This window comes from Mesoplodon densirostris, chromosome 5, assembly GCF_025265405.1.
Source record: "Mesoplodon densirostris isolate mMesDen1 chromosome 5, mMesDen1 primary haplotype, whole genome shotgun sequence".
NCBI classification, from domain to species: domain Eukaryota; kingdom Metazoa; phylum Chordata; class Mammalia; order Artiodactyla; family Ziphiidae; genus Mesoplodon; species Mesoplodon densirostris.
The window spans coordinates 145,426,923-145,440,960 of record NC_082665.1 but is presented as its reverse complement, the minus strand read 5'-3'; the positions used below and the strand labels follow the sequence as shown (position 1 = coordinate 145,440,960).

At 39.2% G+C, this 14,038-nt stretch overlaps 1 protein-coding gene across 3 annotated transcripts in view; it reads left to right on the top strand.

Annotated features, from left to right (window-relative positions):
- The window catches only part of RASA2 (RAS p21 protein activator 2), a 125,725-nt gene that overhangs the window by 68,455 nt on the left and 43,232 nt on the right, over window positions 1–14,038 (top strand). For all 3 annotated transcript variants that reach the window (XM_060099593.1, XM_060099591.1, XM_060099590.1), the window contains exons 6-9: window positions 2,099–2,182; window positions 4,083–4,155; window positions 7,430–7,506; window positions 9,520–9,621. In XM_060099593.1, coding sequence (XP_059955576.1) covers window positions 2,099–2,182; window positions 4,083–4,155; window positions 7,430–7,506; window positions 9,520–9,621 — 336 coding nt within the window. The remainder of the gene's footprint in view (window positions 1–2,098; window positions 2,183–4,082; window positions 4,156–7,429; window positions 7,507–9,519; window positions 9,622–14,038) is intronic.

The following is a 14,038-nucleotide window of genomic DNA, read 5'->3' as shown; positions in this document are numbered from 1 at the left end:
ACATTGGGTCTTCATTACTGTTCATGGGCTTTCTCTAGTTGCAGCGAGCGGGGGCTACTCTTCATTGCGGTGAGTGGGCTTCTCATTGCAGTGGCTTCTCTTGTTGAAGAGCATGGGCTCTAGGCACGTGGGCTTCAGTAGTTGCAGCACGCAGGCTCAGTAGTTGTGGCGCGCGGGCTTAGTTGCTCCGCGGCATGTGGGATCTTCCCGGACCAGGGCTCAAACCCGTGTCCCCTGCTTTGGCAGGCAGGTTCTTAACCACTGCGCCACCAGGAAAGTCCCCATTATTCTCATTTTAAAAAAATTTTATTTTAAAAAACATATTTATTTATTTGTTTGTTTATTTTTGGCTGTGTTGTGTCTTTGTTGCTGTGCGCGGGCTTTCTCTAGTTGCGGTGAGCGGGGGCTACTCTTCATTGCAGTGCACGGGCTTCTCATTGCGTTGGCTTCTCTTGTTGCGGAGCACGGGCTCTAGGTGCGCGGGCTTGAGCAGTTGTGGCACATGGGCTTCGAGTAGTTGTGGCACGTGGGCTCCATAGTTGTGGTTCGTGAGCTCTAGAGCGCAGGCTCAGTAGTTGTGGCGCACAGGCTTAGTTGCTCTGCAGCATCTTCCTGGACCAGGGCTCGAACCCGTGTCCCCGGCACTGGCAGGTGGATTCTTAACCACTGTGCAACCAGGGAAGTCCTCTCAGTGTTTTTATACCTCATAAAATTATAGTGAGTTTTTATGATTAAGATTTTACATAATTAGTGTTTACATGAGATAAATTTGGTATTAGAAGGAAAGTAATACAGTATATTCAGGCACAGTGGGACTGTAGGAGGACTTAAATTTTAGAAGTGGGGTTAAGAAAGTAGAAGTTGAGTCTCGGCCCACTTCTTACAAGTTGTATTAGCCTTATTTTGTTACTTTCTCACGTAAGCTTTTTGAGCCTTACTTTCTTCTTTAAAATGGCATGATGATACCCTTCTTAAAGGCAGTTGTGAGAGTTTGATGCATTTTGTGAAAATAAATAGTAAACTGCAAATACTATATCAAAATCGGGTATCATTTTGAGGTTTAGCCTGAGAAGTGTAAATTTCAAACAGTATGTACAGTGGGAAAATTTGACTGTTCCCAGGCCTGACATTAATAATCAGAATTGTTATCTTGGCCTGTACTTTCTTCGGTTAGTTTCAGAAATTTTTAAATTTGATTTTTGATACCCAATTTAAGAGAAATGAGTCATATTATCATTTCTTTCTTTACTCGGCAGCACACCATTTGCACCTCACCCACGTATATGATCTGTGGGTTGTGGAGAGAAATTAGGATGTTGCTCAATAGCCCACATCTTTCAACAAAGAATACTTTTCACTAACACTCATGAGTTTCTTGTAGGCACTGGGAAATGCACACCCTTAGATGCTAAACTAAATTCATGAACTCAATAAAGAGAAAATTTGAGGAGCAGGTCATTCAGTCAGATTCTGTGTTCTCTGTAAATACCAATGACTGTTGTCATGGAGTGGATGAGATGACCTTGGTTTTTATGGTCTAAAACTTCTACAGAATGATGCAGGAGCTGTTACTGAGAGTCAGAATAAGAGGCTGCAGAACTGTATGTGGCTTGCCCTTTATTTATGAATCAGATTTTAAGTGGAAACCACAGCTGTTTCCTTGTTTCTCATTCATGCTTTAGCAGAGGATATGATGCCACAGATTTGACTTGGTTTGTAGTGTCTCCTTTAAGGTTCACACAGCTTTCTTTTCCTTTTTAGAAGCCACAGTAGTTTTAATGTTATTATCAAACCACAGCGTGTACCTTGTTGGATAGACCTTGTGTATATCCAAATATTATTTGGTAGTCTCAGTACTGACTGTGGTGGTCTAGTCCTATTTGGAAATACAGCAAAAGTAAATAAATGCATATGTACATATGTTTGGGTAGGTGGTATGTAGGCATACAACTTCAGACATGTGGAAAACAATTTTAACCCTTTGAATGTATTAATTCGTATTTAAAGATAATGTTTTAGGTTGTTTAACTTGAATATAAATGTTTTATGTTGTTTAACTTGAATATAATAATGTTGATTTTTCTTTATTCTTCCTTAGTGTCAAGGCATGCCATGGGTTGCCTCTCATAAATGGACAAAGCTGTGACCCTTATGCAACAGTTTCTCTTGTGGGCCCTTCTAGGTAATGTTTATTGAATTAGTATTAGATTTTTAAGTTTTAAAGTTTAACAGTTACAAAATTAAAGTTCTAAGAGAACTTGCTAAATAGCTATTTATGACACAAAGTAACGAATGCTTTGAAAGAAAAATCTTCGGTTAGTTCTATTATTCACTTTCAAACAACCAACTCCTATTTTTATGAAAAAAAGTGAGTGCCATTTCAAATCTGTCAGACTCAGGCTATAGGGAGCAACCTGTGTTTTATAGTAGTTAAAATGTACTTAAAAACATAAACCTGACCTTCATTCATCATCAGCCTTCCTAGTTTCAAACGTCTTAGATTTTATTGCAGGTAGAATCCTGTTTTAATAAATGCTAGCTCAAAATAGCAAAGGAATTTCTATATTTTTATCTGGAAAACAACTCAGGACTAAAAATACCTTTTTTGCTCATGGCATCTGTGCTGTACAGAGAGAATTCCAAGCTGTAGACAAACTGCTGAAGTACCAGAACATGGTGAAGTGCACTGTATCATTGATTTTAATTACTTATGATAATTTATGGAAAACCTATCACACTTTTTAGTATTTTCTGTTTTATAATTTCATTATGGTTTCTTTCAGAGCCTGACTAGTCTGAAATTTGTCTACAACTTGAAGGTTTAGAATCAGGAAACAAAAGAGCATACTATTCCCTCTACACAAACACATGTATATACACATAGACATTCACTGCTTCTTCCCAACTGCAAGCTATGTATTCTTATTTTTTAGAAAATCGCCAGTAAGTCACTTTGAAAAATGTATTTGTCCCTATGTATGTAAAGCACCATGCCTGGTACTTACTGGGTTCTCAAACAATAGTATCCTATTATTATTATAGATGTTTTTTTATTTAAAAATATAAACCTGACCTGTTTGCTAAACGCAGATACTCAGTCCTATAACATTCATACTATCAGAGGGATTGAGTTTTGTGTGTTAAAAATGTTTAATCTAGTGGAGCTATTTTTGGTTTTGGTTTTGGTTTATAATCAATACCTGATAGATTCTTTAGTGTAATTGCTTAGTAATGTACAGATAGGAATTATTTGGGTTGTGAATTTGTTCTAAAAAGTCACTGTTGGTTTTGATATTGTACTGTCATTTGGAGGATGTTACCATTGGCGGAGGCTGGGGAAAGGTTACATGGGACTTCCCTGTACATTTCTTTGCAACCTCCTCTCAATCTGTAATTATTTCAAAATAAAAAGTTTTTTTAAAAAGCCACATTGTGGGGCTTCCCTGGTGGCGCAGTGGTTGAGCGTCCGCCTGCTGATGCAGGGGACACGGGTTCGTGCCCCGGTCCGGGAAGATCCCACATGCTGTGGAGTGGCTGGGTCCGGGAGCCATGGCCGCTGGGCCTGCGCGTCCGGAGCCTGTGCTCCGCAATGGGAGAGGCCACAACAGTGAGAGGCTCAAGTACAGCAAAAAAAAAAAAAAAAAAAAAAAAAAAAAAGCCACATTGTGGCTGAAGCCCAAGAAGTAAACTAAGAATGCTTTTCGTGTTCCTCTGGTATTTTTCAGCATAGATAAAGGTACCCTGAATCTCATTGTCTTCCTTCTACCATTTATTTTGAGTTGCTTATATAATAGAATGTGTTATTAAAAACCCCTGAAGTAAGCTTGGCAGTCAATCTAGTATAACCATAGAATAATAAAATCTTGGCATATATCAGGTATACACAATTTGTGTATTCTTTGATTTGAGGTTTTAGAGACACCTCAGTTTTTTTCCCCCAAGTAATATTTAAAGCTACTGCCTTCCCCGAGTCATCTTAACAGTTAAACAGAAAGAGGTCAGGCTCCCTGGTTGGAAATAGCATGTTTTATAATTGTGTACTATTAAGTTCTACAAGGTAAAACTCTACCACATTGGAACAGGAATGACCAAAAGAAGACAAAAGTAAAGAAGAAAACAAGCAATCCGCAGTTTAATGAAATCTTTTATTTTGAGGTAACATTTTGTTTTATTTAAATGTTAACATTTAATATTGAATGCTGATTTACTTCTTTTTTCAAATTCTGGCCATAGTCATAATTTTATTAACTAATGCAACTAAGCATTTCTAAGCAGTAGAACCACAGTGTAACACAGTAGAGGCCCAGTGCATAAAACAAATAATGGCAGAGCTCTGATTGATTTGAGGATGGGGAGGTCTAGGACCACACCTACTCTTCAGTCATCCTCAATATCACAACCCCCTTCACACAGAACCCTACCTTATCCAGCCCCTGACCTAACATGCAGTGGCCCCAGGACTCTTGTGCAGAATATTATTTGAAAACCACTAGTTAAATAAGTACGATATCACTTGGTAGATCTGGGTTCTGGTCCCAAATCACTACATGGGAGACTCAAATTTCTTATCTTGTAAAAGGATAATTTTGTAAGAGAAACCAGTAGCATCCCTACCTAACTCAGAGTTTTTAGGAGGTTCAAATGCGAAAATGCTTTGAGACTATAAAGTATTATATGATTAAGGCCTTATTATTAAGTTCTTTTTAGCTAAATCACTCTATGGACACATGCTTATTTTCATAGAGAACGTCAGCTGCCTTGAAGTTGCCCAAAATACAGTGCTTTGGAGTTCTTTACTGTGGAGCATTTGTTAAATAAATCCTTTTTCATATTATTAGAAAACTAACTATAGGAAAAAAACAAAAATAATCAAACTCGATTCTGAAAGAGTGTGTTCTACCCATAGAATACGTTGCAGTTGAGATTACCATGTAGGGAAGATTGGAAAAAAAGAGTTACATTTTGTGCTTTTCCTTCTTTCTGTGTGTGTTTTTCTTGGTGTTTCAAAGTGAAAAGAGCAAGGGCACATCTAGCCCTGCCTGATTACTGTGCTTCAATAAGGGAACACAGTTGAAGAAATGCCAAGATGGAAGTAGGAGGAATCGTGGGGGGTGGGGGCAAGGAAGAAAGAAAACAAAAGAAAGTGCGCCAGTGTGAGACGCCCCATTTCCCGGCTCAGGACTTGCTCAGTTCAGTTGTTCTGTACTTACAAATGGCTGTTACATCTAGCCTGGAGAAAACCAAGAAGGGGCGACTTGCAGCAGCAAGCAGATGGTCCTTTGACAGTCAAGACCTGACCTCTTTGCTATATGCAAGCATACATATTAGGCCTTGAACCATTCATTCAAAGGGCCCTTTGTTGAGTTGATTATAAAGATAAAAGTCCAATCTCTGTGCTCTAGTGAGAGCAGGAGACCCAAAGCATACACATGCGTGCATACACTCAGCAGTAAAATGCAGTAGTAGATACTGGGTAGCTCTGCTCTAGGTGAGTTAAGCCAGAGGAAAGAGTATGAGAGAAGGAACATTTTGAGCAGAGACAGAGAGACAGAAAAGCATAAAGTTATGTCCAAAGAGTAGCAAGTAGTGATTTGACTAAAAGGGAATAATGGGAACTAAGCTTAAAAAGATAAGTGTAGGACCAACTAATGAAAGGCCTTGAGAGCCAGGCTGAAGTGCTGTGTTAGCCATTGAATGTTTTTGAACCTGGAAGTAATGAGTAATGCACTGTTTTGGGAAGAATTAACCGTGATCTGTGGGCCAGATGGCTGAGAGAGAGAACAGAGATCAAGAGACTGTTGTAGCTTAGGTGTTTTTTTAAAAAAGGAAAAAGCAGAAAGTGGGGGGGCTCTGATTCAAGAGAGTAATATGGAAATGAGAGGAAGAGATGGATGAGAAAGAAACTGCAGACGGCAAGATAAAAAATTGGTTATAGAAGAAGAGAGAAAATGAGGAGTCAAATGTCTTCATGATTTCAAATCTGGAAAAAAATAGAAAAGTTAAGGAGGAAGACATAAGTGGTTCAGTTTGGGGCATAATGAGCTTGAACTCAGATATGTAAAATCCTCCCATGGGAAGTTCATGACCGAGATGGGTGATGGTTGTAGATAAAGAATCAAGACTTGCTTACAGCAAGTCAGGAAAGAAAGCCACGGGAGCAGAGGTGTACAATAGAGGAGAAAAGTGAAGAAGGTTGGTTCTGCCACATCTTAGGTATTCGACTTTGAGTATGTCTCTTAATTTCTGTACTTCAGCTTCCTCATTTTCAAGATGAGGGTAGTAAATCTAGCCCTGCCTGCTTCAGAGCAGTGTTCTGATGAATAAAAGAGATAATGGATGTGAAAGCACTTTGTACAGCACTGTGCAGCTCTTAGAGCGAAATAAAATATAAAACCCTGGAGGAAACCCATATTTATAGGTTCTGAGGAAGAAGTAACAGAGGAAGAAGCAAAGAGAGCAGAAGGTGGCCAGGATAGTGCTGGGTAAACTCAAAGACCAGAGCAGCTCTGGGAGAAGGGAGTATGGTTGTATGGTCACTGGTCCAGATAAAGGGGTCAAGGAAGGTGAGAGCTAAGAATGTCATCACCAGACTTGATGAGTAAGAGAGGGGTTTGGGGAGGGTGATCTGTGAGGAAGCCAGATGATAAGGAGTTACTGTAGTGAGTGGGTGGTGAGGAAGTGGAGGCTGTAAGGATGGGTAACAGTTTTGAGATATCTGTCTGTGAAAGGAAAGAGATAGGAAGACCATAATTTAAGGGGAGAGTTTTTCTTAGACTTGAGTGAGGTGAACAGTCTGGTCAAGAAAGCTGTAATTAAAATAGATCGAATGCTTGCTGCGTGTTTACTGCGTGCTTATTACTGCATACTGTGTGGGGACGGAGCAGTCTTAGAAAAGAGGAGGATCATCTCATCTTGTTTGGAAGAGGATGAGAACACTCATCCAGTAAACAGGCCTGTGTGGGAACGGACATGTTCAGGTGGACAGCAGTTGAGGAAGTTCCTGCCAACGGCCTTGATGTTTTTGGTAAAAATGTGAGAAGGAAGTATACGGGTGGCATTGGTATCTTGAGAAATGTGGGAAGGTCTTCAGACAGTTCCTAGCCTATGCAGCTTCCCTGAAATAGAACACTTTTACTCTGAGTCACCAAGAGATTACATATGAGCCAGAGAACCCAGTGTTGCCATAGATTGAGTTGATAAGGAAGGGTATGGAGGTAAGGTTGATTTTGATTTTTTTTTGCCACCTTATTCTTGCCATTCTGCTACTTCCATAGCTGTTTTTGTATTTATCTTTTGGGTAAAATATTACTTAGGCATTTTCCTCTGTTTATAATATACACAATCAAACATTTTAGGGATGATAGTTTTTTAAAGTTCATGTAAGAAAAAGATACTTAAAAATTTTTTTACTAAAATATTTTGTTTATAGGTAACCAGATCCAGTAGTTACACCAGAAAGTCCCAGTTTCAGGTAGAAGAGGAGGACATTGAAAAGCTGGAAATTAGGTATGTGTCTTGGGGTTTTACAGAATTGCTATGTTCTGTGCCAAAAGAAAATCCTAAATTTAACTGAACAAGGTGACTCAAGCTTAACAGAATTCTCTTTAGCAACGTAATCGATGAAACTTAGAGGAATGTGCATCTAATTTAAACCCAAATAATCTTTCAAAATCCAATTTCTTTGCACTAATAGTTAAGGTGTATTTATTTTAAAAATAAAATGAGCTAATTTTCACCTATTTTATTCTATTTTTAGTTTTTCCCAAATTTAATTGCTCCTTAAATTTCAAAATCATAGCATAATGGATGCAAAGAATATATAGAAAAGTAATTATATATTAGCCAATTTAGAAATAATTTTTTTATTCTTCTTAACATATCTGCTGTCTAACAGAAATTTCAGTGAGGTAAGAAGTCTTGTAAGATGATTCAACAGGTGCATGTGTTTGAAGTTTGTGCTATTTCCTAGGTCTTAAATATCTATGCTGTTTGGGAGGGGAAAGTTTTGTAAATGCATGTATAGGTGTGGTGTTAACAGTGTGTTCATCTAAAGGGTGTATTAATCACATGTTTGGAATGATCAGGTAATGTATTTTTCTAAATCACCTGTCTTTACATATTAACTGGTTTTAATTGAGAAAGAAACCGTAGTCTTGTGTTGGTTTCTTTTCTCAAAAACAAAAAAGGAACTCTGTAGTCCTTATTTTTACAGGTTAAAATAAAGCGTAGACTTTGAAACTAAGAAACTTAAGTGCTTTCTTTTAGATTATTTAAGATAGTCACTTTCTATGCTTTTAAGTAAAAGCTACTGCAGTATTCTGCTTTCTTAGTTTAGATAGTGAGGTATAAGACAATGCTAACATCTCTTGTTTTTAAGCATGTAAAATTATGTCTGGTACTTTTGCCATAAGCATCTTTGCCGCAGGCATTTTTGCCGCAGACATTTTTGCCACATGACTAATAGGCCATAAATAACTGGTTGACAGTTTGGTTTCAACTGGTTGAAATGTGTTAGCATTTCTCCTGGTTATCGACGTTATTGATAGCTTCATTGAGCGGACAGGTGACAGTGATTTGCCCCAAGGGTTGGTTTCTTATTTGGAAACAGACCACATTGGAGGAGAAAGAGGCTGAGGGCCTGAAAGGCACAGAGTCAAAGCCACATTTCACATAGAACTTCGAAGCATCCATCAGCAGACATGTGACACTATGGCAAGAACAAACAACAGTGTGGAGGCTTCAGTACAAAACTCAGAAACCAATACGCGTCCTAGAGTTTGGAAACGCATACCTCTCTTAACGAAGGAAGAAATTTTAGGAAAAAAGTGCAATGCTGAATGAGGAGACAAATCAAGAAGCAAAAACAAAAACAACGTGTGAAATACTGTGAACGAAAGACTTGGAAGATAAGCGTTTAGGTACAGCCCACAAAATAGAATCAGTATTTGCGCAGCATTGCCATGAATTTACACACATTTTGAATGTATTCAAATTTTGTATTTTGCAATAAAGTCTTTTTAATTTTGTTGTTTATTTTTTATGTTTTATGTTTGTGTCTTGCGGTACGCGGGCCTCTCACCGCTGTGGCCTCTCCCGTTGCGGAGCACAGGCTCCGGACGCGCAGGCTCAGCGGCCATGGCTCACGGGCCCAGCCGCTCCGCGGCATGTGGGATCCTCCAGGACCGGGGCACGAACCTGTGTCCCCTGCATTGGCAGGCGGACTCTCAACCACTGCACCACCAGGGAAGCCCTATGTTTGTGTCTTTTTTAGTGTCTCTCTTATTTTTTTATTTTATCTTTTATCACAGAATTGCCTTTTGACCAATTAGTTATGTGGTGAAAATGTTTGCGGCAAAAAGTGCTTGAGGCAGACGTCTGTGGCAAAGATGCTTATGGCAGAAGTACCCAGAACCGTAAATTAATGCTATAATATGAATCATAGTAATTTGAAGCTTTTTGGTCATGTGCGTTCTCTTACACATTGTTTGCAAAAAATAAAGCCAGTTTTTAAATTTTCAGGATCGACTTGTGGAACAATGGAAACCTGGTCCAAGATGTTTTCCTCGGTGAGATTAAGGTTCCTGTGAACGTGTTAAGAAATGATTCTTCTCATCAAGCCTGGTAAGAAGACAAACATTGTAGTGAACTACATAGTAGGTCATCCCCTTTCATGCACTGTATATGCAAATAAATGCTTACTTTGAGCATATTTTAAGTTTTTAATGGATAAGCCCAAAGTTATTAACATTAACTGATTTGGCCATTAATTTATTGTTGCAGAAATATAAGTACAATTATATTAGTTTTATGACTTGTCCTCTGGTACTGAGATAAAAGAACTGAATTGCCTAGGAATATTTTCCTGTTCAAAAACTTAATCTTAACTCTAAAGAAAAAATATAAAACATTTCGAACATTATGTAAGGGTTGCCCATGTGAGAAGATGCTTGATCACAAATCATCTGTAGTTCAGAAGCTTTATTAATGGGCATGGGAACTGTAGATGTTTGAAAGCAAAAGGTTTATTGTAGGGATTCAGCTGTGTATTGTGTATTGTAGGATTTCACCAGTGATTTTCCTACCCCAAATCCCATTGAAATGCACCATGGATGGCTCTGAGGTTATTTTCTAAATGCCTAGGATCTAGATGTTGTTGAGCTGATCCAGTTAACACACTTTTCAGGAGCTCTAGCGGCCCAATATTGGCTACAATATTACCTTTTCATGTCACTTCTAATAGTGACATTAAACTCATGTTAATGTTCGGACATTAAACTGATGTTAGTTTCCTTAGTAGAATCAGTGTGAAACTTTTTTTTTTCTTTTCTGTCTACAGCACTTAAAAGCGTGTATATCCTTTCCCTTCCAGTAGGTTGCCCAGTAGCCCTCATGCTAGACTTGGGTTTCAACTGAGTATAAACAGCATGCCTTTCTCATTTGCCTCTTAAGGCCCCCTTTTCAGGGCTCAGTTTCAGGTGCCTGGAAGAGGAGTTGAAACTGAGTGTTCAGATGTTTCTTACTGTGGACAGCAGTCTCATTACCTTTAGGATTTTGCTTCTCCTGAGTGCCGTCAGGCATTCTTCACTCTGGACTCTGTTGTCCTCAAACAGTTCTCCCTAGTAGACTGATATTTCTTTCTATCTATCTATCTATCTGTCTATCTATCTATCTATCTATCCATCCATCCATCCATCCATCCATCCATCCATCCAACCATCCATCCATCCATCCATCCATCCAACCATCCATCCATCCATCCATCCATCCATCCTAGGTCTCAGTTGCAGCATACGGGATCTTTAATTGTGGCAGGAAGAATCTTTTAGTTGTGCCATGTGGGATCTTTAGTTGCAACATGTGGGATCTAGTTCCCCTGACCAGGGATCGAACCCGGGTCCCCTGCATTGGGAGCACGGAGTCTTAGCCTCTGGACCACGAGGGAAGTCCGTAGACTGATATTTAGAGTCTCAAAAATTTTATTTTATTTTTACCTCTTGCTAATGCATATCTAAGATTTATTAGTCTTTATGGTGGCGTTTTATATGCTGTAATTTCCAAAATGTATCCATAGATGGAAACTTGGTCACTATGAAAAACTGATGAACATTTGAGGCTTGTCATTCACCCCTGCCAATCTTCTTCCACCTTCTATAAAATTAGCATACTGTTTAAAAAATATTTATTCATTTATTTATTTGGCTGCATCGGGTCTTAGTTGTGGCATGCAGGATCTTCGTTGCGGTGTGCGGGCTCTTCGTTGCACTGCACAGGCTTCTCTCTAGTTGTGGTGTGTGGGCTCCAGAGCATGCGGGCTCAGTAGTTGTGGCACATGGGCTCTCTAGTTGTGGTGCGTGGGCTTAGTTGCCCTGCTGCATGTGGGATCTTAGTGTCCCGACTAGGGATCGAACCCGCATCCGCTGCACTGGAAGGTGGATTCTTAACCACTGGACCACCAGGGAAGTCCCTAGCATACATTTTAAAATGAAAATTTCTGAACTCAGTTCATTAAGTCTTTAAAATGATATGCCTTTCCACTTGGTACAAAATAAAATGTGAGTGATTGTGCCTCCCAAGGCCCCTCAAAGTGAACTTGAAATGTGCCATTGTAGCCTTATTTTAAGTAAGAGGTCTCCAATTTGGAGGCCCTCCAAATTTGGCAAAATTTGTAGAACTACCTAGGCAGGATGTAAGAACACTAACAAACAGAAGTTAATTTTATTCCCATAGATTTATTTTTTTTTGCTAATAACATTTTAAAAGTAACCTGCCCAAAAGTATGTGTTAAAATTTATACAGCATGAAATAGAAACATCTGCTAATTCATTTATACTTCCTTGCATGTAAGGAAATATAAAAATGTGAATGCAGTTTTCTTTTAAGTCAAATTAAAACTCAGCCTCCTTTGTCAATTGTAGAGCTGCAGCATCCCCTTGTGGGGTTGATGGTAACTACTGCAGGATTTCAGGCATATTCTTTCTTCCTTTTTAAAAAATATTTCTTTCTTTCTTTCTTCTTTCTTTCTTTCTTTCCTTCCTTCCTTCCTTCCTTCCTTCCTTCCTTCCTTCCTTTCTTGCTTGCTTGCTGTGTTGGGTCTTCGTTTCTGCACGAGGGCTTTCTCTAGTTGCGGCGAGCGGGGGCCACTCTTCATCAGTGCACGGGCCTCTCACTGTCGCGGCCTCTCTTGTTGTGGAGCACAGGCTCCAGACGCGCAGGCTCAGTAGTTGTGGCGCACGGGCTCTAGAGCTCAGGCTCAGTAGTTGTGGCTCATGGGCCTAGTTGCTCCGCGGCATGTGGGATCTTCCCAGACCAGGGCTCGAACCCGTGTCCCCTGCATTAGCAGGCAGATTCTCAACCACTGTGCCACCAGTGAAGCCCAGGCATATTCTTTCTAATCTTAATATTCTAGCTCATTAATGTTGATAATATCTAGTTTTAACTTTATCATATGTAGATCACAGAATTTGATTAGACTCTTTGAATATGTAGTATACTCACATGGTTCGCAGTTCAAAAGGTAAAAGTCTGTCTCCTGCCCCTGTCCCCCAGCTAACCATTTTCCCTCTTCTGAGGCAGCCGCTAGTTTGAGATTGTGGAAATATTTTATGTAAGTATAGGCAAACATGGATATATCCTTCTTTCCCATTCGTTACACAAATATACACATTAAAAAAATGTTTATTTTATGTTGGAGTATAGTTGATTAACAATGTTGTGTTAGTTTCAGGTGTATAGCAAAGTGATTCAGTTATACATATACACGTATCTATTGTTTTTCAAATTCTTTTCCCATTTAGGTTATTACAGAATATTGAGCACAGTTCCCTGTGCTATATAGTAGGTCCTTGTTGGTTATCTAGTTTAAATATAGCAGTGTGTGTACTTGTCAATCCCAAACTCCCTAACTCTCCCCCCCCCCACCCTTCCCCCCTGGTAACCATAGGTTCATTCTTTAAGTCTGTGAGTCTGTTTCTGTTTTGTAAATGAGTTCATTTGTGTCTTTTTTTTTTAAGATTCCGCATATAAGCGAAATCATATGATATTTGTCTTTCTCTGTCTGACTTAACTTCACTTAGTATGATAACCTCCACGTCCATCTGTGTTGCTACGAATGGCATTATTTCATTCCTTTTTAATGGCTGAGTACTATTCCATTGTATATATGTACCACATCTTCTTTATCCATTCATCTGTCAGTGGACATTTAGGTTGCTTCCATGTCTTGACTGTTGTAAACAGTGCTGCAATGAACATTGGGGTGCACATATCCTTTTGAACCATGTTTTTCTCTGGATATATGCCCAGGAGTAGGATTGCTGGATCATCTGGTAGTTCTATTTTTAGTTTTTTAAGGAACCTCCATACTATTCTCCATAGTGGCTGTACCAATTTACATTCCCACCAACAGTGTAGGAGGGTTCCCTTTTCTCCACCCTCTCCAGCATTTCTTGTTTGTAGACTTTTTGATGATGGCCATTCTCTCTGGTGTGAGGTGATAACTCGTAGTTTCGATTTGGATTTCTCTAAGAATTAGTGATGTTGAGCATCTTTTCATGTGCCTCTTGGCCATCCATATGTCTTCTTTGGAGAAATGTCTGGTTAGGTCTTCTGCCCATTTTTTGATTGGGTTTTTTTTTTTTGATATTGAGCTGCATGAGCTGTTTGTAAATTTCAGAGACTAATCCTTCGTCAGTCTCATCGTTTGCAAATACTTTCTCCCATTCTGTGGGTTGTCTTTTCATTTTGTTTATGGTTTCCTCTGCTGTGCAAAAGCTTTTGAGTTTAATTAGGTCCTTAATGGACACATTCTGTATCATATTCTGTACCTTACTTTCTTTCACTTTCAATTTAGTAGAACTTCAGTAAGTATTTGTTGACTTTTTATAGTGGTTAAGAGTATGGACTCCAGAACGAATCTGCCTTGGTTGAAATCCCAACTCTGTCATTAACTACCTGGGTGACCTTGGACAAGTTGTTCCACCTGCATGCCTTCGCTTTCTTTGGCTATCAAATGGGGATAGTACAAAGAGTACTTGCCTCC